At 43.1% G+C, this 26,286-nt stretch overlaps 2 protein-coding genes across 8 annotated transcripts in view; both read left to right on the top strand.

Moving 5' to 3' along the window:
* Window positions 1–237: 237 nt before the first annotated feature.
* On the top strand, window positions 238–19,335 carry cd99 (CD99 molecule). 2 transcript variants are annotated; one of them, XM_035636197.2, is made up of 13 exons: window positions 244–488; window positions 2,423–2,455; window positions 3,305–3,364; window positions 6,184–6,216; window positions 6,591–6,638; window positions 7,962–8,000; window positions 8,668–8,721; window positions 9,031–9,111; window positions 10,716–10,748; window positions 11,307–11,327; window positions 15,873–15,989; window positions 16,130–16,183; window positions 16,894–19,335. In XM_035636197.2, exons 1-13 carry the CDS (start codon window positions 425–427, stop codon window positions 16,920–16,922), a joined length of 666 nt encoding a protein of 221 aa, XP_035492090.1. In that variant the 5' UTR covers window positions 244–424; the 3' UTR covers window positions 16,923–19,335. The 2 variants fall into 2 exon arrangements, with proteins under 2 accessions (XP_035492099.1, XP_035492090.1); XM_035636206.2 differs by lacking the exons at window positions 15,873–15,989; window positions 16,130–16,183; window positions 16,894–19,335 and adding an exon at window positions 11,650–14,800 and having other exon boundaries at window positions 238–488.
* A 387-nt stretch (window positions 19,336–19,722) lies between these two features.
* Window positions 19,723–26,286, top strand: part of gyg2 (glycogenin 2) — a 37,244-nt gene continuing 30,680 nt past the window's right edge. For 2 of the 6 annotated variants that reach the window (XM_035636171.2, XM_035636142.2), the window contains exons 1-5: window positions 19,723–20,214; window positions 21,098–21,303; window positions 24,140–24,460; window positions 24,780–24,954; window positions 26,101–26,263. In XM_035636171.2, coding sequence (XP_035492064.1) covers window positions 24,285–24,460; window positions 24,780–24,954; window positions 26,101–26,263 — 514 coding nt within the window. In that variant the 5' untranslated portion in view covers window positions 19,723–20,214; window positions 21,098–21,303; window positions 24,140–24,284. Of the gene's footprint in view, window positions 20,215–20,277; window positions 21,304–24,139; window positions 24,461–24,779; window positions 24,955–26,100; window positions 26,264–26,286 lie in introns of those variants that run through there. The other 4 variants (XM_035636150.2, XM_035636161.2, XM_035636156.2 and 1 more) reach the window with 4 other exon arrangements.

The raw sequence follows: 26,286 nt of genomic DNA, 5'->3' as shown, positions 1-26,286 counted from the left end.
TGGTAGACTTGCTCCGGTTCAATCTTTGAGTGTATGTGCACATGTGTCATTGATAGAAAAAAAAATGATACGCCCAAAGGCTTAATCCAGCATTCTTTTGTCGGAGCACATACAGTAACGCCCACGTTAGGGGCGGGGCCACGGGGGGCGGGGCCACGGGGGTGTGGGGGGGGGGGGCTGCGCATCTCTGGGGCCGAGAAATGAGTAGCTACACCCCTGAACGTGCGAGAGGGGGCTGCCACACCCAGAGTGCGCCCCGCCCTGGCAAAGTTGACTCAGACTGTAAGCCGACACCAGTCAAAGCAGGGAAAAAAAAGAAAGAAAAAAAGAGACTCGCACGAAGACGAAGCTGAAAGCCTGAAGAGAGCTGCTGCTGCTGCTGCTGCTGCAAAAGAAAAAGAAGACGGAAGGTCCCCGGTCAAACATGGAGTTCTCTCTGAGGGTCGTTTTCCTTCTTTTTCTCCTCTCCGGAAGTTTAGCGCAAGACGGTGAGCGACCCATTGGAATAATAAGAACCGCACGAGTACATGTTGTGTAACCGCGTAGAGGGGTTGCGTTTCAGTTGACTTGGCCCCCAAAGGGGGGGGGGGGGGGGGGGGGGGCTCTGTGTCTAATTTAAGACTGGAGCGTTTCATGATCTGAGCTGGGGCTGCAGTGACATGACTTGTACAGAAGTTATTGCCCTGGTTGGTTACAGTCGCTCGGGGCGAGAGAGAGTGAGATGTCCTGTTCCGCTAAACATCTTTGTGTGTTCGATCATAAAGTGAAATGACCTCGTCTGCGAGTGTGACCCCTGCAGACTCGGGGGGAGACAGGGTCACAGAGGGCATTCAGTTCCTATGCCATGAACCTAAATAGTTTTTTTCACATTCCCCAACATGAATATTCAAAATGTGTCCAATTGAATGGCTGTAATTAGCAGCATGGCCAGACTGGTACAGTAGCTCCTCTTTGAGCTTCTACTTTTGGTCACTTTGTTTTGAATTAAAGTTTGGGTTGGCTGCAGAGAACAGGGTTTTTTTTTAAATTGTGGAATATGATGCGGACCTCAGTATTTTTTTAAGTTCGTGGGAAGGCTATTTGACTTCAGGCCTGCGGCTGTACGGTACTGTTCTAAAGCTTACATGTGCACGTTTGAAAAGTTTATGTCCCATTCAAGCACCAAAAAAAAAAATGATTGAGTCGAGGCGCAGCGTGAAAAAGTCAGAAATGTTCGTGCCTAGAATTCTGGCTTAATGAAGTATAGCAGTATAATCACCAGAATGGAATGTTTCCTTTGCTGTGATAGGACTGCTGATAGTTGTTTTTTAATCTGGCATGTATATTACTGTGTTAAGCTGTGGTCGTAGCTTCAGCCTCTTCAGCCGGTGGAGGTTGTTTGTGCCCTTGGGTCGTATGGTTTTCAGTTGTGCAGCGATTGTTGTCCCTGTATGTGCAAGGAAGCTTTTATTGTGAAGGGGTTTAGCATCATCAGAACACCAGAAACAGTACAGAAGGGTTTTTCTGTTCTCCAGAATTAAGGCAGACTGTCACCGGTTCAAAGGGTTCTTGGCTTGACACAGCGCTTTGCCCTTTGCTTTATGAAATCACACTGTCAGGAGTACAACTTTGAAGTCTGTGCATGCAATTTCACACCTGGTTTACAGTACAACACACAGTGTGACTTGAGGTTTTGCGTGCGCGCCGTTATATTGTGTGCTCATCAGTGTTGGCCCGTCGGATGTGCTTTTTTTATGTGAGGAAACAACTCGCTGGCCTCTTGTATTTACTCGTGCTTCAAAAGTGCAGGCCGGAGAAAGAATCACTCTGGGTCAGGCTGATATGACGGATGAGACTTTTTTTTAATGAAAATATCAATGACAGTATTTGACCAGGATATTTGGAAAGTTACTTTCAATGAGGAAGCTCGATATACTCCATGATGTTGGTATTAATGGCAGAATCTTTTTAATTGGATCATTGATTTCCTCAATCAAAGGTCTATTCAGGTGAGAGTTGGGGAAGTGCTCATGTGTTGTATGCTCTTATTCTTATTTAAAGATAAATTACATCTTTTAAAAAGTTCACAAAGTCTTGGGGAAGTTTGTATTTCTAGATGATGGCGCCCTCTGAAGGAGAGGATAAAATATTGGTCATTTGCTGTGCAACATTTAGAATGAACACTCGCGCTCCAAAACCGCTCAGTGTAGATATCAGCGCTGCCATGGCAACCAGGCCAACACACAGTATGACTCGTGGCTGCAACACCCCGAACGCTGAACACATCTTTCCACTGTGAAGGAAAACACAGAGTGCGGTCAGTGGGAAGCCGATAAACACTGGAGCTGGTCAGAACTGTGAGGAGGAGTGGATTTCACTGTGTGTGAGTCGTCACACGTCCGGAGCCGATTGTAATGTTGTTCCTCATCTTGTCTTCATGCAGGATTCGACCTGTTTGATGCCCTTGATGATGCAGGTGAGTGACTCTCTCAACAGTCATAATGTAGTAAAACAGAACAGTTGCTTAAAAACATAAATAAAGGATGTTAAAACAATAAAATATACAGGTAAGAACATATGTTATGGTGGTGAAAGCAACGCAAAGCAAAATAGAATGGCCCTCAGTACACACACTCATAGCTATCAGTCCCTTAAATGTGCTTGATTTTTTTTCTTCTTCATCAAGATCCACTATTCCTTTGGAAATTGGTGGAAAAAAACAACAATGATAAAAAAAGCGATCCGCCCCTTTTGTCCGGATTCAAAATTAAAACTTGAAGATCCCCAAAAAATGGCGCCCTCTCAAAAATTTCACCCAGGAACCGGAGACTGTAGCATGTGCACCGCATAACCCACATCACGGTGCTTTTACCGTGATAGACGTGAAAACGACTCGAATGCAGCGAGTGGCAAAATGATGATATTTGTATTAGTGTGTGAAATCTGTTTATCTATTTATAGTTTCATTTATTGCACACTATAAAGTGAACTGATGATGTAGAACATTCACTTTATGTCCCCTCAACCAACGTAAAGGACTGTGACTCTGACTTTCACCGAGACAAAATCACCATCTGCAAATGACGGGGGGCAAAATTCTGTGGTCGTGAAGCTCATGGTTAACGCTGCACCCCTGCCTGTAGTGGAAGTTTGGTGATCCAAGTGGAGTCTCGTCATCGTCTCCTCTTAAAAGATCGTTAATAAACATGTTTTATCATAGTTTAGGGTTAGGGTTAGGGTGAGGGAACAGCAAAGGGGAGTGTTGTTGGAAATGGCAGCTTTCTGTCGGATAGTAACACTGGTTATTTCCTATTTCCTCCTTTAGATCCAACACCTCCAAAACCCAAGGAGCAACCGAAGGCCCCAGAGCAACCTAAAACTGACGGTTGGTACCTCGTCAGCTCTTTTTTGTCAGCCTGCTACTGCACGACTGTTTCACTGTGTCTTTCAGAATATAACAGTACAGGTTTTAGGAGTTCTCCATCCCCTCTCCACACTCATCCGGTGTGTGGATGATGTGTGATGGAAAAGCACTATACGTACAGAAGTGCTATATGAATGTGTGTGTGTGTGTGTGTGTGTGTGTGTGTGTGTGTGTGTGTGTGTGTGTGTGTGTGTGTGTGTGTGTGTGTGTGTGTGTGTGTGTGTGTGTGTGTGTGTGTGTGTGCGCGCGTGAAATTGGTGATTGTGACTTTTAGTGTAGGAAAAATGCTGGCTACGGATGCAGCTCGGTCGCCCACACACACCGCTGCCATGACCCAGATGTTGTCACGCAGAGGACAGGTTGGATGACAGGGCTGCTTTTGTTCTGCGTTCACACCAGACGCGAAAGCGAAATTTGGCCGTTGTCTTTACTCATGACCTGAGACGATCTGTCTGTTAACTGTCAGCCACAATCTGGTATCAAGGTACGGGAGGGCTGCATGTGCAGCCTGTTGATCTCTATAACACCCTAACATTAGTTAATTAAAACTAAACAGAGCTTCTGGCTTAGGCTGTCATTAGTTCTGCTGGACAACTGGACAAATGTACAGTCTTTATCTAAAAAAAATAAATTAATTGAGGGTATTTTTAGAAAGCAGTCTTATTTTAGCTGTGGCCATCGTTACCTTTCATTCACCTGCATGATTGCTGAGACATGGGGCACTATCATTTTACAAATTACTGCACACAGGAACCATGCAAGGGATCAGACAAGTTTGAAACAAGTTCCCCCACACTATACACCGGGTCCTCCACACCCTGCACTGGCTCCAATCCGATGGGCGGAGCCACTGCTCAACTAAACCCCGTCTGTTTTCCGTCCCGGTTCCTCAACGGTGGAACGAGCTCCCCGTTTTCGGGTGATATCTTCGTGGCCGACTGCGTTTATTGTAAATCGCTTCGGACTAAAGCGTCTGCTAAAATGATTGACACCAAAATAATTCACAATGATCACAAAGAAAGTTTGAATAACAATAATGACACTTTCAGTCAATTTCACCTTTAACATTGTTTATTGTGTGTTTTCTCTCAACAACAACTGAGTCATCACTACAAAATACTAATACCCGTTGGATTTAAGAGATAGACGGTGATTGCCCCCCCCCCCCCCCCCTTAATGTATGAAATAATTATTACTTGCAGTAGTGGCATTAAATCAAAAAGCATTTTTCATTTGGCCCTCTGGGTAGTTTCATGCCTCCATCACTGGCATGTAGCACTTCCATTTTTTGTGGTTGTAACTAAGGAAAGCTAGAGAGCTGCAGGCTACCAGCTGTTTCTGCAATGCAGGCACGCACAGTAGAGAGAGAGAGAGAGAGATTTTTTTAACAACTTTTATTAAAATTTACCAGAGAACATCACGGTCCTCCACAAATTAATTGAAAAACAAAAATTAAATAAATTAATGTACTGAGAAAGAGAGAGAGAGAGAGAGAGAGAGATTGATTCGTCTTCGTTTTGTGCTGTGAAACCCATTTTGAATTAAACGTCTCCCGCTCAAACGGCTCATCGGCTTCCTCGACTTGTCTTTCTGCAAACCTCCTGAAACCTGAAAATTATAACAAAGAGAGCGAGAGAGAGAACGAGAGAGATCCATCGTGGGAGTTCCCCCAGCAGTCTAGGCCTATAGCAGCATCACTAAGAGCTGGTTCAGTAAACACCTCAGCAGCTCTAACTATAAGCTTTATCAAAGAAGAAGGTTTTACCTAAAAGGTCTAACTGTAGAGACGTCGTCTCCCTCCCTGGTTCCAGAGGAGAGGAGCCTGGTGGCTGAAGGCTCTGCCTGCCATACTACTTTTACAGACTCCGGGAAACCACAGAGCCAAGTGATCTATTGGGATAATATGGAACTACGAGCTCTGTGAGATATGATGGAGCTTATATGATATTCAGTAACTTGTTGGCGTGTCAACCAGATAGTCCCTGAATCACAATGGAAAGAAAATGAAATGATTTAGGGGGCACTGGGTTGATTTACACAATATCGCCGTATGCGTGTCATTGACACGATATGAAAGAATCGATTTTTGAATATTGTGATCATTGTCAATATCAGGACATTGTGACAGTCCTACTCTGCGCAAACCGTGCATTGTTAATGTCCACGTGATCTTGAAGAGCCACTTCCTGTTGCGGAGCCGAAGTACTACACTTGGTGTACGCAGAGGACAAACGAAGGCTGTTGATTGGACGAACCAGTCGGCTGAAGAAATACTCTCCAGCTCTGATATAAATGGTGAATGGACTGTATTTAAGTTGCACTTTTCTACGCTACAAGTCCCTTTCACCCACCCATTCAAACAGCACTTATATACTTCTATAGCCTATATGGAAATCTCTCTGTCATTCATACAACCCATTGAAACGCCGACATCACAGCCATCGGGTGAGGAGGCCACCTGCTCCATCTCCTGAGCCGCAGCATGTGTGCTAACCTCTGTGTGTGTGTGTGTGTGTGTGTGTGTGTGCGTGTGTGTGTGTGTGTGTGTGCGTGCGTGCGTGCGTGTGTGTGTGTTTGTGTGTGTGTGTGTATGTGTGACCGGGAAAGACAAATATCTCAGCTGAATAACAAACCACTTTTAACCTTACGAATTACGAAGTTTGTAAAAAATATAATATCTATGTATATGCTTGTAGATATTTGTTCATTTGAATGGAACAGCTCAGTTTGCATGCGGTGACTCGTTTGGTCTGATCCATTTGTTTCTTCTTCCCCTCCAGGTGGACTCGACCTTTCAGATGCATTCGGACCAGGTAAATATTTGATTGAAATTTGAAAATAATTGATAGAAGACTTAAAATAACTTTTATCATAGATAGATAGATGTACTTTACTAATCCCAACCTGGGAAATACAGGACTCAATAGTACTTCTAAATAAACGGGTATTTTTAATGCACTCTATTATCTTTTGATTTGGAGCAATCATTTGTTTAATGTGTATGACTTTAAACAGTTTGATACACCGGTCTACTGCTGATTGGTTCACGGGCAGTCGACTAGTCAAGCCCTACTGCGTGACGTATTTCCAGTAAATACATAGAGAGTGAGGAGAATGTGACAGCGTGGGGAAGCATATAAACACTCGAGCGAGCGCTCAAGACTAAAGTGACCTTGTCTTTCACCAGATGAGATACCGACCCAGAAACCAAAGAAACCAAGTTCTGGAGACACGGGTAGGTCGGTTTAACGTTTCCTGTGGACCTCTAGTGTCTTCTTGCCATGTGCTAGTTCTGCTTTAATGTGCTGAGGTTTATAAATGTTGGTCTTTGTGACGTGAGTGAACCAAACCATTAATGTGGTCACCAGGCCCCTGGTTAACACCCTAGGGTGCCCCAGGTTGACTACTCTTGAAGTGCCCCTCCTCCTCTGACTTTAAAAAGTGAGATTAACTATGACATGAACACCATAGATTTACAAAAATATATAGATAAAGTACAGGCTAACCGTACATACTACAGAAAAAATTAAGACCCAACCAAAGCATGACAAATGCCATACAAGCCCTTTGACTGATGCTCAAATCTCAATGCAACACGTCATGCACCCAAATATATAAATATTGCACCTGAATCGCAAAAAAATGCACTTCTTTTTTCTTTTTTTGTACTTGCATCTCTTCCAGTAAATAAAATATGTATATATATTTTAGAAAATTTGACAAGGAAAAATCTGCTAAGGCCCCTTCTTCCTGACTCATGAGCCCCACAGTTACACCTGACACCCCAGTGCTCCAGTACAATCCTCTTTCCCTCACAACAGTTTGCTCCATCCGTCAGTCTAAGAAGGAATGTATACAGAAACAAACAATATTTATTGACGATCAAGCATCTCCTCTACTGACAAATTTAAGCACAGCGAGTGTTAATTATAGCAAATATTTATATAAATGTTATCCGCTCCATCAGGCCCATTCAAACTGTCTCCCCCAGATTTCCTAAAATACATTTTGATACTATTTATACTATGTCTTGTCTGAAAACTCGCTGGTTATTATTTACTGAGAGGTGCATCCATGTCTCCCTGCAGCATGTCCTGCCCATCAACACTTTTAATTAAATGTTTGATGATTAGTCACTCTCAATAAATAGCTTTCCAGCTTGCATTAGTCCATTTTAAAAGTATGGATGAGCACTTTATTCTTTGACACACACTTAACTCAAAAATGTCCCGTGCTCTGCGCTGACATCAGACAGAGGAGATGAGAGAACACACGTTTTTACGTCTCGTGGAGATTATTATTTTTCATCTTCTCACGAAGGACAGTTATGCTCCTCACAATATTGACTGACTTCCTTTGACATGAGGGGGAGGCGGGGCCTTGCTTAATTTGCGGGGCGACTCTGGTCTCATAATCATTTGGTCCCCCCCCCTCCCATTGGGTGGTGCCCCAGGGCACTCACCCAATTCCATATATGGATAATTCGGGGTTGGTAGTCACATGTTTCGGGAAGTGAACTTGTGGAGTAGCATTTGTTCTGTGTGCTTGTGTGTTACAGGAGACTTTGGATTCGATCTGGGGGATGCTCTGGGTCCAGGTAAAGCCACGAAAGACTTATTGAAACGCATACTTCATTTTTAACTATGTCAATTGACTGTTTGCTGAGTCCCTTCCACAGATAGTGATCATCCACTTACTTCTCAGCAACCGTAACTTCACCTGTTGGCATGTCAATCTTTAGATTCCTACACGTTGAATTATAACGATCGTAATAATAAACTGTTTGCATATCTGGCTAACTAGCGCGTTCCAAGGTCAGGGCATTTCATCCCACATTAGTTCATGGTGTTACAGATTATGTTTACAAAGCATCGGCCGTGATACTATATCAGAGTGTAGGCTAATATTTAACTGTCCCGCTCTGTTCAGTTTTGGGACATTTACACTTTAGCAACCGGAGCCACACTCGTTACCTAGTTAGACATCGTGCTAAAATACTTTTTCTCGTTAAATGTGAGACCTTTTGTTTGAAAATACAAAAAAATGCATTAACGTCACTTCAGTCTTTCTTTCTTAAGCAGTTTCAAATTATTAATTCTATTCTTACGTATCGAAAATATGGTGTATTCAGGTTCAAATTAGGCTCCACTTCTCAAACTAATGTCCGTGGTTATTTTGATTTCTGGCCGGTCCAACTTCTCATTTGGTTTGTTATCCGTAGAAAATGATTCTGTTCACAACTATGATCCTCTTTGTGCCCACAGACACCAAGCCCGAACCTGACAAGCCTGCTGTCAAACCGCCGAGCAGTGGAGGAGGTGAGCCTTCACACGTTTTTTCCCACTCATTTGTCAACTCGTTCGTAACCCCTTTCCTCTGCTGCATCGCTGTCGTCCCCATGAACACGAACACTGAAGTTCATTTTGACCCAGGCACACACAGCCCAGATCCACACAGAGCAGGTTGTCAGAGGGTGTTGAGTCATGATCCGATACAATACTGGAGAACTGCAGATTTGTCCTCAATGTCTTGTAAATGGAGCCATTTGTGTTCTGATGTGTAAATGTAACGTCCAGCTGATGAATATTTGTATATGAGTAGCGTGATTGTATTGTAAATGTCTGCAGGTGGTGGAACATTTGGTGACTCCGACTTGTTCGATGTCAGTGGTGGAGACTACAAGCCTGAAGGAGGCCGCCCAGGAGCAGGTAAACATTTTGATGTATATATATAATATATATGTATATATATGTATATAACAGGTACATGAATACATGTAGAATTATATTATAATTCCAATTGCAAAATTAACAGAATAATGTTAACATAATGAGGTGACATTCATATATTTTATACAATATAAATGTTATTAATATATGTATAATTGCTTCATTAAAAACGATCCATAAGTGTAAAAAAAGGGCTTGATTGACAGTTAACTCCTAAACGCAGGTCTGGACCAGTCGTAAATTTTGTTCATACTTGAGAGAAAACTCCAAATACAAATAAAATCTGTGAATGAGGGAAGTTCTCCTAAATCACTCATACTTGTGATTTAAGAACAATTCTGTTCTGGCATGAGGCCCCCTGTGTTTCTGTCCAGTGTTTGTTTTGTCTCCTTCACTACCTCTGACTCAGCGGCTCTCTCGCTGAGTGTTTTAATGAAAACTATGTAATGACACATTCCCAGGTGGGAAATTTTTTCTTAGTCAAGAGTTGAAATTGGATCTTATTCTTACACATACATACTTCAGGACCATTCAGAAGTCACCTGTCGTAAGAACACACTTCACAGCAGTTTACAGTTCATGTGTTAGAAATGTAGAAAGTAAAACGGTCCAAAAGATCCAAATATGATGAATAAATTTCATCTTACAGCGTACAGTGGCGTTATGTCCACTAGAGAGCCTTCAAATAATAATAAGATTACATACTGACAGAGTCCTGTGAAGAAAAAAGTTTCTTGAGAGGAAAAAAAACGAATAAAAAAAAAGTTTCAACGATTAAAGTTTTGCACAATAATTCACAGGCTGTGACTCACTAGCGTTCAGTCTGTCCTAGTTTGTGCTTTCATTTAGCTGGCATGGAAGTACAGCGATACATTATGTAAAAATATATTGACTTTTATCCTAAAATGAACGATTGCGCTGTATTTGTCCATACAGTTTTTAATCCGCACACAGATTTATAAAAACAGAAGAATCTGTTAATGATATATGCTGGATATTATACATCAAAACTCCCTTACTGTCGCTCTGCCCTTTTTGAATAAGGACACGCAGTTCTTGTGTTTTTATTTTTCATAGGTCGTCATGGTTTTATAGAAAAAAACAGAGGCTATTGTTTACCTCTCAGGATGGAGGATGAATAAAAATCATTAGTTTCCCCTTGCACATTGAAAGGACCAGTTAAATATAACGCTGCTAGTTTTTATTGTTTTTTTGCGGCAGATCTTGTCTTTGTGTCTCTGTGCTGTTGTTTAGTCAGAGCATGGAAGGAATTAGTTGTTCTTCTGCCAGAGAAAGAAAAAGGAATAAAAAGCCACAGCGTAATTACAACCACATGACTGGTTTTCACATCTTCTGTAATACAGAACTCAGAACTTCTTAGCTGCTTTTGACTGAACAAAAACTAATGTGTACAAGAGGAAGCTTTGTGACGAGACAAACTTACTGATCCGTCGTGTCTGTCTCTGTTGAGAGCTTACGTAGATGAGTCATAACCCATTGTTCGACCACAACTTCCCCTCTGGGAAAGCTACAGCTGCAGAAAATGTCTAAATTGACTTTTCTCCTTATTCTTTTGAATGCAGATGGAGGCGTGGACCCGGGCAATGATCATCAGGGTACGTGCTTCTTCTTCTTATATTCACTGTAAGGCTGTCTTGAGAAGTACATTTCCATATTCTTTAGATTCGTGATCTCACATAATCCAAAACATCAGCCTGTAGTAGCGGCAGCAGTATTTACCACAGCGCCATCATCAGGTCTCATCTGGAATTTGTTTTCATATTTCATAAGACATACAAAGCTTTTATTGTCATTTCAGTTGTACAATGAATGTTAATTTGTGTCGCGAGACACCGGCAGCAATATGAAAAACAAGATAAGAAAAATGGAATATGGAATATGTACAAAATCCCCCAAAAAATGTTGTACAACAACCTGTGATGTAGCCAAATCAGTGCAGTGTAAACAGGACTGACCCGACCCATTATACCTGCAAAACTACCAACAAACCCGTCAACCACACCCGAACCAGCTGAACTCAGACGGTGAACATGGTTTTCGGATCTCCACTCAGTGTAGTGAATAAAAAATCCGATATATGATTTATAATATTATTTTCCCAAACTTTCAGTCATAGTGTTGTAACACTGTTTTTCCCTCTCTGTCCTTCACAGGCGGCGCTGATAAGCCTCAAGGTAAATGTGTCCCTCATCTCGTTCTGCGCTCTTCCGGCTCTACTTCCTGTCTTTGTGTGCACAGTGTGCTCTGTCAGTGTGGGCATCATTATGTCTCCCTGTGCAGTTGGGGTTTTTACTGAGAGGAAGCTGTGTACACTGCTTCTGTGTGGTTGCTGAGCAGTTGTTGCGTTGGTGTGTCATACATTCCACATACAGTCCCATATAGAATCTTTGATTTTAAATTGGCCGTCGGCTTGGGTTTTCGTCGCGGTGTCTCCTTCATGTTGGTACCCTGGTCTGGTTTCTCTGGCTAAAGCGATACGATTGTGTGTCGTTGCAGATCCAGACCTTCCATGGGGCCAAATCCTGAAGATGATAAATGCTAACATGCCCGAGGAACTCTATATGTGGATGTCCAACTTAAAGCAGATGCTTACACCTCTGCTAGAGAGGGCCATGGATCTGCTGCGAGCTCTGCCATGAGCCACCGGCCCGCTCGTGCTCCGATTGGCTCTCGTGTCGGAGCTTGTGCTCGATTGGTGCTTTACAAATGTCTGTTGGACTCCACGTTTGACAAAAATATAGAGGGGTGTTTGAAAAGTCAGGAATGGAAGTGACGTTTTTCGAGATGTGATCGCTGATAGTTTGTTTTTTTTTGTTTTTTTTTTGGTAACATTTTGGATCCAGTGGCTCGGGAGTGGACAAAATAACAGAAACACTTTGACAATCAAATATGTTTGACCTAATGGTCATTTATTAGATCCAGATTATTTTGCCTTTTCTTGGATTACTTGGACTTTTTCTGGTAACTGGGCTTCAGGGTGGGCTGATATTTATATATATATAGCAGGATTATTGTCTTTCTGTTGTGGTGATTTTTTGCGAATATGATGTTAGGTGGTTCAAATGTATAATTGTATGTGTGTGTCTTTATTCGATCATTTTTTTTTGCTGACAAGACATGAAGTCCTGTTCAATGTACTGTGTCAACCCGAGTCGGTGAATGTGGAATGTGGAGGGTCAATGTTGTGGGCTGCAACAAACAAATCAGAGTATGGGAAACACCGGTACAGTACATCCCCACATGTATCTGTACACCTGTATCTCTACACAGCTACTTCCCACTACCACAAACAGTCGTCACTTGCATGAAAGTATGGAGCTTTGTTACACATTTTGTCGAAAGGAGGCCCTAGAATACATTCATTCTAACATTAAAGGTTCAGTGTGTAGGATTGATTGGCATCTTGCTGTAATCCTCGCCTCACCCTCCCTCTCTAAGCGTGGTGGAGGTCTTCAGGTAACATACAAAAAGCGAAAGCTTCTCTATTTCGCTCTGAGCAACTGTAGAAACATGGCAGACTCTGAGGAAGAGGACCTTCTCCTGATTCGAAGGTTACACAAACACGGTTTTAGTTTTAGTGATTATACACAAATGGGAACATAACAATGAATATTATATTCCATTTCTGCCGATAAATGCATCTAAGTCTAGGCCTTGAGTTGTTACAGGATGAACCTGAGATATCTTTTGTTTCGAGTTTGATTCAGCTTGACGCTGCAGACAGTCAGGGGCTTGGTGACCTCTGACCTCACCTCAACCTCGTGTCGGGTGTAGTAATGTCTTCCCACATTCTGTCTTGCAAGAGTGTTGGAATCTCATGGCGACTGAGGTTTGTCATTCTTTGTTGTAGAATTGTTGTGGACAATTAATGTCCAATTTAGCGACATACATACACAGTAAATAAATACACTGCATCTGTACGCTAGCCCCGTTTAATTCAGGTCTGTTGTATGGCGAAGTGTTTCTATTATTTTGTCTATCAAGGACATTATTGTTTTCATTTTATTTTGGGACTCCCTGTCCTCCTCTCTCCTGTAACATGGGCTAACAGCAGCTCGCTCCGCGGCTGTCAAAGTTTACCACTGTGCCCTTTGACCTCTGGCTGTCATTCTTTTTGACACTGACAGCTTCGGGGCCTGTGCCTCAGCTGGAAAACCAACGATGGAACAGTCAGTCAGAGCCGCTGCCTGCGCGCCACCATCAGGTTTATGTTACTAATGCAGCGTAGAGTTTGTCCCGGGACTCTGGGCTTACCAGACGTCCTGTATTTGGGTGTGTACACACCCATGCATGACTCATTCGTGTGTTGTTGTTTGACAACAGTAATATTGCCATGGAGCGCAAACTCCTTTTAGCTTAATGTGTGGAAGGCAGCTCGGCACGTGTGTGCGTGAATGGGATACTTTACTGAAAATGAAATTCGTTTTTGTCCATGTTGGCTGTTAGTCTCTAAACAAGCTCACGTGACAGGAAATGCAGAGAGCACTGCTACTGGATAAAAGCAAAGATGTCTTCAGTAGTTTTAAGTATCTACTGTCAGTTAACTTTATATATATATATATATATATATGTTTGTGAGTGTCTGCTTCTTTGCGGTCTTCTCTTCATGTGTGGACTTGACTCACCGTCAGTCCGCGGATCCTCCACAGTCAGCAGACGTCTGCACACATTCTTAGCATTCCCAGCACTCTGCTGACGGATCCATCGTGCACCGGAGTAAACCTGCCCTGCTAACATTGACGACGCTCCAGTTATGTGGGGACGGTACGAACTTTTAGATATTTGATCAGACGTTGTTTTTTTCACCCTTTTGGCACTTTGCGGCTTATGGATTTTTTCTCTGTGTACTTTGGTCACTGGCAGCATATTTATTTTTTGGAATGGGTTTTTTTTTCGTAGTTGAATCTTCTCTCCTTCATGTTTGTCTTTTAACATTGCTTCAACCACTGCAGTGTATGAAAGTCATGACAGGTGTAATGCATAGTGAATAAATGATGAAGGGTCAGCAATCAGTGCACACAGTGTTTGGTTTATGATCTGTTTGGGGCTGCGGGACCCACTGGACTGTATTTATATAATGTAGCGCTTTTCAAGTCTTATTGACCACTCAAAGGGCTTTACAGCACAAGACACATTCACACACATTCAAGAGCCGCCAGAGGCAATTTTAGGGTTAAGTGTCTTGCCCAAGGGCACATCGGCATGCGGCCTTGGGGTCGATGGGATCGAACCGCCGACCTTCGGGGTTGGTGGCCGACCGACTCCACCTCCTGAGCCGCAGCCGCCCGACCGAGCAGAGTGAACAGCAGTGACTGGCTGAGAGGTTGTAGGAACCAGGTGAAGGAAAATGAAAAAAGTGAAGTGAAAGAATTACTTCCTTAAAAAAACGTTTAAAAATATTCACAAAATAGTTCAAACATTATTTTATGTCAGCGAAACCTGAACAATACAGACATCCCCAAAATAAACCTCATGGCACAGGGGTTTGATATATTAGTCTGAAGGGGCCGCTGACTAGAGTACACAAACTACACAATAATAATAGTATAATACTGTGCAGTATATGATAGAAATTGAGAATGCCATGCTGTGGCATAAAATGTATGTTTTTTTATGTGCTATAAAATAAAACTGTTTCTGATAATTACCTATTCTACTGCTCCCATGTTCATTATCATGCCCGTACTCTGGGACTTAGTTGGGAAGTGCTTGTTACAACGGAGCCAACTACTGGACTTACTGTTAATACCGGTGTTGTCTGTTATCCCCAGAACTCTGACCTCTGTCCAACCACACGTAGAGATACGTACAGTACAGAGCGTTGGGTTGCTAAAAAAAACCCATCAGAGGGACACCTGAGCAGGAGGGCTAAATACATTTCTGTGTGAAAACATACTGTGGCAAACCTGGAGCAGGACAAGGTGGGGTCAAACAGGGCGGGGAGGTCCAACCTTCCCTAGGCCTTCAGGTGTCCCGCATGTGTGTGGGAAAGACCATGCACCTCATGCTCTGCATTTCTCAGCAGTGTGTCAGGCTGCGGGCTGGCATCCTGTTTGCATTCTCTATCGGCAGGCAACGCCCTGTTTTTGCACAGTGCGCCATCATGAGACATGGTGTGTGTGTGTGTGTGTGTGTGTGTGTGTGTGTGTGTGTGTGTGTGTGTGTGTGTGTGTGTGTGTGTGTGTGTGTGTGTGTGTGTGTGTGTGTGTGTGTGTGTGTGTGTGTGTGTGTGTGTGTGTGTGAGAGAGTCTGCCTTTCTGCTCCATCATGCCCTGGAGTCTGGGTGTGTTTGTTTTTTCACGTGTAATCCATCTTCCATTCACTCTCAGTTTTGCCAACGACTGCTTTCTCCCCATTGTCCGTCACACTTTGTGTCTCTGAGTTGCCTCTGATCTGTTTTTCACTCAGCACATTTTTAACTCTGAGGTTTTTTTCCTTGCAGTTTGCCCCTGGGAACTCCGTCTCCCTCCACAAGTAGATTGTAGTTGTTATTAAAAGTCATTGACTGCCACCTTGTGGACAACTGGGTTTACGACAGCTCGGAGATTAGGAAACAAGGCCCTGATTTTTCAGACTTTCATCAACAATAGCATAGAAGATGAAATACTCTTGAAATGTTTTTAAAATCACCTGTAGGAGTGAAACAGTAAAGGCTAAAACTACCTGCTGTCTAACTTTCTATCTTTTTGTGTGTGTGTGTGTGTGTGTGTGTCCTGCAGAAGCTGAATCTGGACAGATTGCAGGGATCGTCAGTGCCATAGGAGTCGCTCTGGCAGGGGCAGCAGGCAGTTACTTTGCCTACCAGAAGAAAAAGCTCTGCTTCAAGCTGCAGGGAGGTCAGTATGTTTTTTTTATCCATCAAAATTTGGACAATATTAACAGTAGAAAAGAAATTTGAGTCACATCCAAAAGGAAGCTCAGTACAGTTCTCACAGCGGACGAAACGGATCACACTGACAAAAGGTTCTCTGTTCAGGTGCGGATCCTGAAAGTGGTAAAGCTGATCACGGCACTCACTCTGATCCTCAAGGTGAGTTTCATTGTTCTCCTCTCAATGTACACTTACTGTAACGCAGTGTCGTTGGTTACACTGTGCTGATGGGTGACTTTTGGCTGGGTGTGGCTCCATGGTGACTCTCTAGAGTCTTGATGGATGAACGTTCCTCCCAAACCGACAGCAGTCCTCTCATGGTGATAGTGGAGGAGAGACTCCGTGAGGTGTCTGCTGCCTGTGACGACCATAGCAATCATAGCAATCATAGCAATCACACTCATCAGTGACCTGTGGGTCGCCTCTGCGCCCGCTCTCTCAGTCTCAGATATTTTATATTCCTCCACCACCTTGACTGGAAAGACATGGTCACTTGGTGCTTCTCATGAAAGGATGATAGTAAGTTGTTTGTGCAGTATACAAAAGTAACAAACATCTCCATTCATTGTATTTATCCACTCATTTAAAAAAAAAAAAAAAATCCTACAGTAAGAAGCATGTAAAAGGTCTAAGGTTAAATTATTGGCGGCTAATAGAGCAGGTTGGCCTGTCAAAGTACAGAACCAGGTCAAAGGTCGCGTTTGTGGTCAACTCATCTGCTGAATCGAAGAAGAGCCCAAAGAAATAACTGCTTTAAACCTGGTGTTAACTAACTGACACCTTGTGGTTGACTGCAGGTAGTGCACATGGTCGCTCTATAATCCACAGACTTGAGCGCTCAATTATTGTCCCGTTCTATCAACTTCCAGCTCTCAGCAATCTGCTCAGGACCAACTAGACGCCCCCCGAGAGGACTCTCACTTCACCACCACGCCGCAGAAGTTCATCCAACCTTCAAGTCGTCTCTGGTACAGAACATGGAACTTTCTCCGGGTCGTCCTGCAGCCCGATAAGTTTCAACCCATAACACAAACTGAAAAAGAAGAAACAAAAACCCGGAAACTGAAAATACCGTTAGTTCTGTGTCTTTTGTTGTTTCCGTTCACTCTTACCAAAATCTTAATCCTGGTTGTTTGCAGAGCTGAGTGTTGATTTCGACAGTGTTGAAGTTTTGTACAGAGCGTGTGTGTGTGTGCGTGAGTGCTGTTCACATGAATGCAGTGTTGACTCCATCATTATCCTAACACTGACGTAACAAGAGTGTGTATTTTAACACGGGTGCTGCAGGGGTGGGGTGTGGTCATGTGTACAGGTTTCAGTGTAGACCTACTCAGGTGGCACCTAAGAAGGATCGAACTTTCATCGTGTTTGGCTCAGAATGTATTTTTATTGTTTCTTTACACCGTCTTTTACTTCCACTTCCTGTACAATAAACTCAACTCCTCCTGCATATCTTTCAAACTAAAAGTCTACCAGCAACAGGATCTGCTGCTGAAAGGCTTTTTTTATGTGAAACGTATTTTTTCTCAGGAAGTGCCAATTTCAAAGCAAATTTAATTTAGAGGTCGACCAATAGTGGATTTGTAAAGGCAAAAGTAATAAAGACTGTTTTGAGCAGGGACAATGCCATACCGGATCAATCGGGTGATTATTAATAGCTATAACCTATATTTTTCATTTTCATTTGTATGTATTCATTATCTATGGAAAAAAAAATGACATAAATGATAAAGTTGCACTTTAGTGGGAGAGATTATACTGTAGTTGCTTTTTTAACGGATAAACTTGAGTTTCCTCAATTCAGAAACAAATATGATGATGGTAGATTTACAGTTTTATTGGTCATTCAACCCGTTATGTGGTGGGGAAAAAAAGCAAAAACACTATAATTCAGCAGAAACAACTCAAACAACATGACAGAAGCTGCCATAAGCTTTTTAAGAAGTGAAGTACCAGGTTATCACCACAACATCATTTTGTGCTGCACAAGGCGTTTTACTAAACCTGTTTTTAAATCATGGATTAGAAAAGTAAAGTGCCACTTTGTAGGCTCTTTAGATTGCTTACTTTTAGCAGAGCAGCAGTTATCTTCACTGTTATGCTTATCAATGCTATTCTGTAACTTAAAAACCTTATCACGCTAATATTTTATCAATAAAGCTTTTTTTTATAAAGGTAACTGTCTGAAATATAAATTATGTAAGTTACACAATGAGATGGCTTTGAGTTGGAGCCTCCATGTAAAATGTTCATGTACTGTACATCTTATCGTTCCACTGATCCCCTGTACGGATTAATCAACCAAACCAATGAATTGGTCGACCTCTAATTTTTATCCCCAGGACATTGTTCAGATGGAAGACAAACGTCAAGACAGGAATATGTGATTGATTTTTAAATTAATTCCATACGTTTCTGTCTACAGTACAATGGTATTTGTTTTTCTCGCTCACTGTGCGGAGGTTCGTTCCTGAACCTGTGCACTGTAATTGTCTGTAATTTATATTATCCTCAAAGCTGAACTGATCAATATTTTTGTAATAAAGCGTGGAGCCGCTTGTAGTGACGCACAGAAAATGAGTCTCTTTTAGGTGATTATTTCTGATTACTCTGATATTTCCCTCAGGAGTTGGGGGAGAAAACCAAGATATTATTATCATAAAGATTTTAATTGTTATTTGTAATTAAGCACTCAGATACATAGACCCTTTTTTTTCTTCAAAACACAAGCAGCGCTCTTGAGTCCATGCCGATGACACCTTTTTTTGAATCCAAAGTTATGATCATCAACATTTTCTGTTCTAATAACAGTTCCGTGTATTTTGCTATATATCCATGTCAGCTCCCTCCCTCCCTCACCCGTGTCTCATCAGTGACGGCGAGACCACAATGCACTGCAGCAAAAACATCTTCATCAAATTTACACACGCTCCAATTATGCACAAAACAACCAAAAAGAATAGTGTTTAGTGTTGGTTATATTGTGTGTACTGTAATCTGTTTGTTGTATTTAGCCAAATCTGAACTGGTGCATCAGGGGATCACAGTTGGGAAAGCCTTTTTAAAATGCTAAAATATTAGAGAGCTATATCCGTGTGAGCTGTAAATACTTTAATGTGGATAGACGTTTGCTTTTGGCCTGATGCTGTGCTGCTTTTCAACAATCATGATCTCAGTTTGAAGTGAATCTTTGGAATTTTCTGTCTTTTTTCTCCTCAACCTTTATCCAGTTGTATTGCATCCAATGATTATATGAATATTACTTTTGTGAGTGTGTGTACGTGTTATCAATAAAGTACTGTTGTACAGTTTATGAATGCCTTTGTCATTTTTGTCGTCGTGTGCTGTATAGTTACCAAATCCTTGGGTCAAGTTATATGACCCAAGTCTGGAACTTTGGTAACATGATGACAGTATACATATGTAAATATTCCAGGCTGGATTCCATTCGGAGCAAAATTGAAATTGCGATTATTATAAAATGATCGTCACCAAAGACCTGTGTTTGCGAAACGACAAACAACAACACTACGAGAATAAAATGTCAACCGTGTTTGATATTATCGCAAGTTTTTAGTCTTCGCTCACGCAGATGGTGACGTCAACATCGTCTACATCCAATAGGTGAGCTCTTTCCGGAACCAAACAGGAAGTAGAAAAGCGTGTAGGCGGTCGGATAAAGGACGCTGCAACATCGCGTGGAGACGCCGGCGAAGGCGCGAAACGCCGCATGTTTCGAAACTGCCTGGTTGCCCCAGTTCACGCAGCCGGGTAGTTTCGAAACCGCGGCGTCTCGAGCCTTCGCCGGAGACTCCACGCGATGTTGCAGCGTGTTTTCCCTTCGTCTCCACATTCTGCGGCGTCTTCTCTTCTTCTTGTTGGCTTATATTTTGCTGTACAGACCATTGTGCACACCCACTACGACACCTAGTGGCTAAACGCTGCTGGTGGCTGGACTGCGACTAAAAACTCTGTGACTGGTGACACAAATTGTCTTTAGACGTCGGAGGGTGTCAGACTGAAGTCTTTTCAAAGTCTTTTCAGGATCTCCTCAAAGTCGACTAGTGTATGGGAGGCAACGCTTATTGCTGGTTAATGAGAAAAGCACGTGAGGTCTCGTCTCCCACCGCCCATCTTCGCATTGACAAGCTTCAGACTGCTCACACACAGAGAGCAATAATCGAGGCATTGTAAGTTACGACATGGAGATTTCTCATTTGAAATTTGATATTGAATCTAGAACGCCCATTACAAAATTGCACCCTGCAGGAATTTCACTTTACGAAGGAACTGATTCAAGTATTTCAGCAGAGCCACCGTGTCACAGCTTAGCCCTCAGGTTTGCAGGGGCCCCAGCAGAGGGCGCTCGTGTTCCACACAAGACACCAGTCTCAGTGTGAACCTAAATAACAATGAACAATATCGCCACGTCCTTTTCCCTTCCCGTCCCGTTATGTGATCTCCTACAGCTCCGGCGCGTCTTCAGCAATAGGTCCAGTCACCAAGTGCAGAGAAAATAAGTGTGCGTACAGAGGGAAAGGGTCAAATATAGAGAGATTTAGGTATTTGATTGTCTTTTTTTAGTCAACAAGAGGCAGGGCAAGTTTATTGATATAGCACATATTCATATAGTGTCAGCTTTATATACGAGCAGACACATTGAATTAAAAGGTGAAGTGCAATAAAGGAGAGGAAGTAAAAACGACGACATTGCATGTTGTCATAGTCACAGCTAGTGTTCAGTGACTAGACTTACGTTATGGTTGTTGCTTGCGCTGCAGTGCGTGTACAGTAGTCCTACATGGTGCAGTGCACTTGATCTGGTCTTTGTGATCATGTGCTTGGCAAAAAAAATTGAGTCGGGATTGTTTTGTGACAGTTAATGTTGTCTCAGAGTGAGGTGATGTGTCTGGAGAGATGATTTGTTTCACAGCTCATGTGCAGGATGTGAAAGTGAATGGCACACTGTTGCACAACTTTCTGCTGGTTGAATGACCAGTTGAACAAACAGATAAGAGGACGCACACACACACACACACACACACACAATCTTCTCTCTGCTTTTAAAAACAGGCTGAGATTTGACTTCATATGAAGCGTCACGCGCAGGTTCCAGGTTCCAGGTTCCAGGTTCCAGGTTCCATAAGCAGCTGGTGCAAAGATGCAACTGTCACCCGGACGGGAACGACTCACGATTTCCTTGAAGACTGTCTGAGAAGGCGTCTGTATCAAAGTTGAGCTGATTCCCGGCCTCTATTGTGCGCATCAAAGAATGTCAGGTAGGTGACTTACTTCTCACTGGTTTCTCTCTCTGAGTTCTTAAATATAAAGATCCCTTTCACCCTTGTCATGAAAACATAATGTCAAGAAATACATAGAAGGAGCTGCTGTATTTGTGACCTTTAGCCAGACGGCCTCGGAGCAGATATTTCAAATTCAAATATGTACTCGTTGGAAATTGGGGCACTGCCTTCAGTTGAAGGCAAATTAATCTGCCTCATCATTAAAAGAAGTAAACTCTGTCTCTGCTGTGAAGGAAAACATGAAACAACAGCTTTCTTTCTGGATAATAGTCTGTAATATGAATATGAATGGATGAGGCATTAATGAATGGATGGGACGAAGAGGTCAGAATCATACAGATGAATGAAGTTGATCTTTGAAAAGGCGAAGAAAACCCATCGTTTAATTTGGACAGCTGCGAGCTGAGGAATGGGGTTAGTCAGAGGAACCAGGGAATGGAAGAGCACTGGGAGACATTCTTCTCGCTTTGGACAAGTGTCAGTCAAATGAGGAAAGTTTGTGTAAATGTAAAGAGGAAGAATTCAAAGCACTATTGGAAAAACCCACTGTTATCACAGGCGGCAGAAGTCTTGGCTTCCTTTGCAGCATCATCTCGGATTTGAACCCCAAAGCACAATTTCCTTCGGCGAGCTGATGCTCCCCAGCTCCCAGCGAGCTGCCACGCAACCGGCGTCAGATAGTGGCCTCGTCAGCTGATCTGTCCATCTCTCCCTCAGGGTTTGATGGAACGGAGTGAAGCCTCCGTGGGTTTCGTGCAGGACACGTTTCTGCTGCACTCGTTTTCATTTACTGCGCTCGCACAGAGCTGCAAATCAGTTTGTCGCTCTGTGGTAAATATCAGAATGCACACGGCGTAACGAAGAGAAAAGTGTTGTTGCAGGAACGACAGTCTGGAGGAGGTTACGAGAAAATCTCCAGGCTGAAAATGCTGAAAAAAACAAAAACTGGAGAAGAGTCAAGTAGAAACAAGTGAAACGTTTATCAGTGCCAAAAGAAAGATGAGGGACACATATATCAACTGTGATGTAATAGTGTGTTATATAGTATATTAATCCAAGAATTGTCCAGAAGGACTTTCATGTACAGGGCTTGTTGATTATCAAGATGATTTTCAGGGCGTCAAACAACAACTCAACAACGTAATTTACATTCTAATAAAGCACAGTCTAATTATGTAGCCTAGTCTAATTATTAAACTATAGTCTTAACTATACATGTATTATTATTACTATTACAAAGGTCACAGACCTATTGATCCATAAATTTGTCTATTTCATCATCATACAGACCTTGGAGTTTGACAATTTTAAGAAAAACATTTGCTGAAGCCTCTTATCTTAGAGGCCCCTCAGTGTGTGAGTGTGTGTTTGTGTGTGTTTGTGTGTGTGTGTGTGTGTGTGTGTGTGTGTGTGTGTGTGTGTGTGTGTGTGTGTGTGTGTAAGGCAGAGTGAGAGAGGGAAAGATGATCATCACGTCTTTAAATACTGATGATTTTCTTTTGTCTTCTCCTTTTCCATGATATGTACTGCCAGAGTCAGAAGGTCATAAAGTGGTATCATGTCCCGCAGTTCCTTCTATTATCAATAACAACTTAATACAAATTTTACTATCAATAAATTATCAAAACACGACCTCTCCCGGCTGGAGGTGAGAGGGACACAGAACCTGAGACTTCCTAATTCAAACCCACTGTGGTTAGCATCTGTCAAAAAAAACAATAAGTTGAGAATATAGCTACTTCAAATATAAACATGAATTTTCTTTGCAGAATGATAATGGGTGTCAAATTAAAGGCCATTTCTGTCGTCGTCTGCTAAAAATAATAAAAGTACTTAACAGAAGCGGGTCTCATTCCCAGCCTAATATACTGTAAATGTGTTCATGGAGCACTTTTCAAAAGACTTTTACAGCACAAGTCACATTCATAAACATTCATACAGCGCTGGAAGAGCGGCCAGAGGCAATTTAGGGTTAAGTGCTTTGCCCAAGGACACTTCGGCATCTGAACCTCCGGTTGGTGGATGACCGCTCTACCTCCTGAGCCACAGCCGCCGACTGTGCTGTCACTCTGACCAACAAACAAACTTGAATTTGTTTTTTGAGACAAAAATAAATCACGTTCCACAAAGAAAAAACATACAAATGCACAAACAAACGATATTATCGATTAAAAAGAAGAACATTGTCTCATTAGTACCGGCCATCTTGTAGATTGCAGACCTCCCGGGTGTCCTCACCTTACTGGCATCCCTGAAGATATGATTTATGGACATAAGTCCACATGGAAGGATACAGAAGTTTATGTCCACGCTCTGAGCCTGGGTTAAGGAGCCAGTCTGAGGACGGTGTCACTGCTGCGTTCATCATTTTGAAAACAGTCTCAAGGCATGAGACAGATGAAGCTTTGCATCTGTAGTATGCTAACAATGTCCTCGGAAGTTTTCAGGAAATGAAGGAAAACACATTGGGTTTTAGTTTAGGTGAAAATAGGAGCGGCCCTGAATGACCGCTAATAACTTTGTTATTTTGTTACTTCTTCACATACTGTGGGTTGAAATTTAGATTTAGAATTTGCCTCTGGACACATTTTTGCATGTTCAGCTGAAAGGAGTAAAATAAGGCAATGGAACAATTTGATTTGAATTCATTGCTGTAACTGTAACTGTTCCAAAAATACCAAACACTGTTGCTCTTATAACTGCAACCAGATGATGGCGGTCCTAGTTGGACAGCTGCTGGGACATTATCAGGAAAGCATTTAGGAGTTAAAGCCCCTTAGAAGAAAATGCTCACACATTTTTTTTTTCACAGCAATTTTGACAATGTCACAAACGTAAAGTCTCCAGCTCCATCAGTCACAATTCCTCGACATCACCCCATGACACGTCAGTGACGCCCAAGGACACCAAGTACCTGATCAGTGATACATTTCTATGTTGACTCCATCAAATGTGTCATGGCAAACATGGGCTGTCGTCTCCTCGTCCCTCCAGCTGGGGAGGCCTTCGTCACCCTGGCCACCACGGACTCCTACTGCATGGGGGCCTCAGTGGTGGCCCGGAGTCTACGGCGGCACGGGACGACTCGCAGCATCGTCGTCATGGTCACGCCCAACGTCTCCGAGCGGTCCAGGTGGGTGTGGACAAACGCCGGCACCTCTGTCAGGCTACATGAGATGGAAGAGATATATGTGATATATGAACTTGATATGATTTATTTTACCTTAGGCTCTAGACTCTGACCAGGCTGTTTGTGGTTATTCTACATATAGAACCAGAGCATGTCAAAGTTAAAGAGTCGGTTCCTGAGACTTCATCTCAGTGGACCAGGACTTTAGTCTGGCCTACATTATTCTTTTGTTCCAGATTTCACCCGGCACCACCTCACCACTCATTGTGTAATACCGGTAACAGATACTGTACCTTCACCTGCATGAATCCTCTTCCAACAGGCTTGGCCTCGGGAGTGTGTTCGATGAGGTCGTCATAGTGGATGCGACGGACAGCGAGGACCGTCTGCACCTGTCCCTGCTGGGACGTCCCGAGCTCGGCATCACCTTCACTAAGATCCACTGCTGGACCCTGACCCAGTACAGCAAGTGTGTCTTCCTGGATGCTGATACGCTTGTGAGTCCATTGAACGCATGTATAAAAAACATTCTACGCGATTATTTACAGGGATTATTAACTAATAATTTCTGAAGCTATAAGTTACACGTTGTCTATCATTTAAAAAAAAAAGGAAAGGGACACCAGAGATGTCTGTGGCACTGAGAGCATTATTATCCCTTTAGCAGGAGAATAAAGAAGGTGTTGTTCTGCGCCTGGAGCGGTGATGAGAGTTTCAGACTTTCCAATGGTTGTAAGAGCCAAAAACAAACCAAGAGACACACTTATACTCATAAGCGGCTTACGCTCAAGGGAGATGATTCCTTCATTTCTTCTTTTTTATTGTGCCTCACACATTTAAAAACCAAAGCTTTGATCGCTCTTCAGAGGAAAACAAACACAGAGCTCTGGGTCCACATGAGGTGATCCTATGGAGAACAGACATTGCACAAATCGCTGCACAGCATACGTACAGCACAGGTCACCGTCAACACTTACAGTTCATCCCCCGGCCCCAACGCCTCTGTGTCGGTCAATACGGACAAGCGTTTCTTTCTTGTGGGAACCAGCGGCAGCGCGGGCGTTAGAGGACAATGTCTTGGGGGATGTTGCTGCTGCAGCCTCTCCCTCTGTTTGGTCGGAGCAAACATGTTTCTCATGTCGGCCGGAACGCGCGCGCTTGAACTCAGTCAACGCAACGGATGAGACAGAGTCTCCGGGGTCACGCCTGCACTGACGCACATACATGAACTCGTGAACGTGTTCATGTTCAGCCTGGCGCATTCGCACAGTCACCTCTTGACTAAATGTTTCCGTTGCTCTCGTTTGCACAAATTTGGTTTGAAGTGTAATGAAAGTGTCCCGCGGCCTGTCCAGGGTGTACCAGGCCTCTCGCCCCATGTCAGCTGGGATTGGCTCCGGCCCCTTAAGTGGATTGAGCGGGTGGATGGGATGGATAGTGTTTATATGGATGGATAGTGAATCTGTCAGATTTAGGCTTCAACTGAACACTTGAAGATGTACTGTGATACAATCTGACACACAATATGGGTATGGCAGACTTTGCAAATGCATTGACGCCGTCAAAGACACTCGCAGCCACACATGCGCCAGCTCAGCCTCCCAGCGGACCTGCTTGACGTCTCATCTGCGGTCTCCTCTCAGGTTCTGAGCGGCGTCGACGAGCTGTTTGAGAGGGACGAGCTGTCCGCAGCACCCGATGCCGGCTGGCCCGACTGCTTCAACTCGGGCGTGTTCGTCTTCAGGCCGTCGCTCCGCACCCACGCCCGGCTCCTGGATCGCGCCCTGCAGCACGGCAGCTTCGATGGTAACGCACGAATGCACGTTCCA

The sequence above is a fragment of the Scophthalmus maximus genome, chromosome 1, assembly GCF_022379125.1.
Source record: "Scophthalmus maximus strain ysfricsl-2021 chromosome 1, ASM2237912v1, whole genome shotgun sequence".
NCBI classification, from domain to species: Eukaryota; Metazoa; Chordata; class Actinopteri; order Pleuronectiformes; family Scophthalmidae; genus Scophthalmus; species Scophthalmus maximus.
Note: the sequence above shows the minus strand (reverse complement) of the source record. Positions and strands in the feature narration are given on the sequence as shown.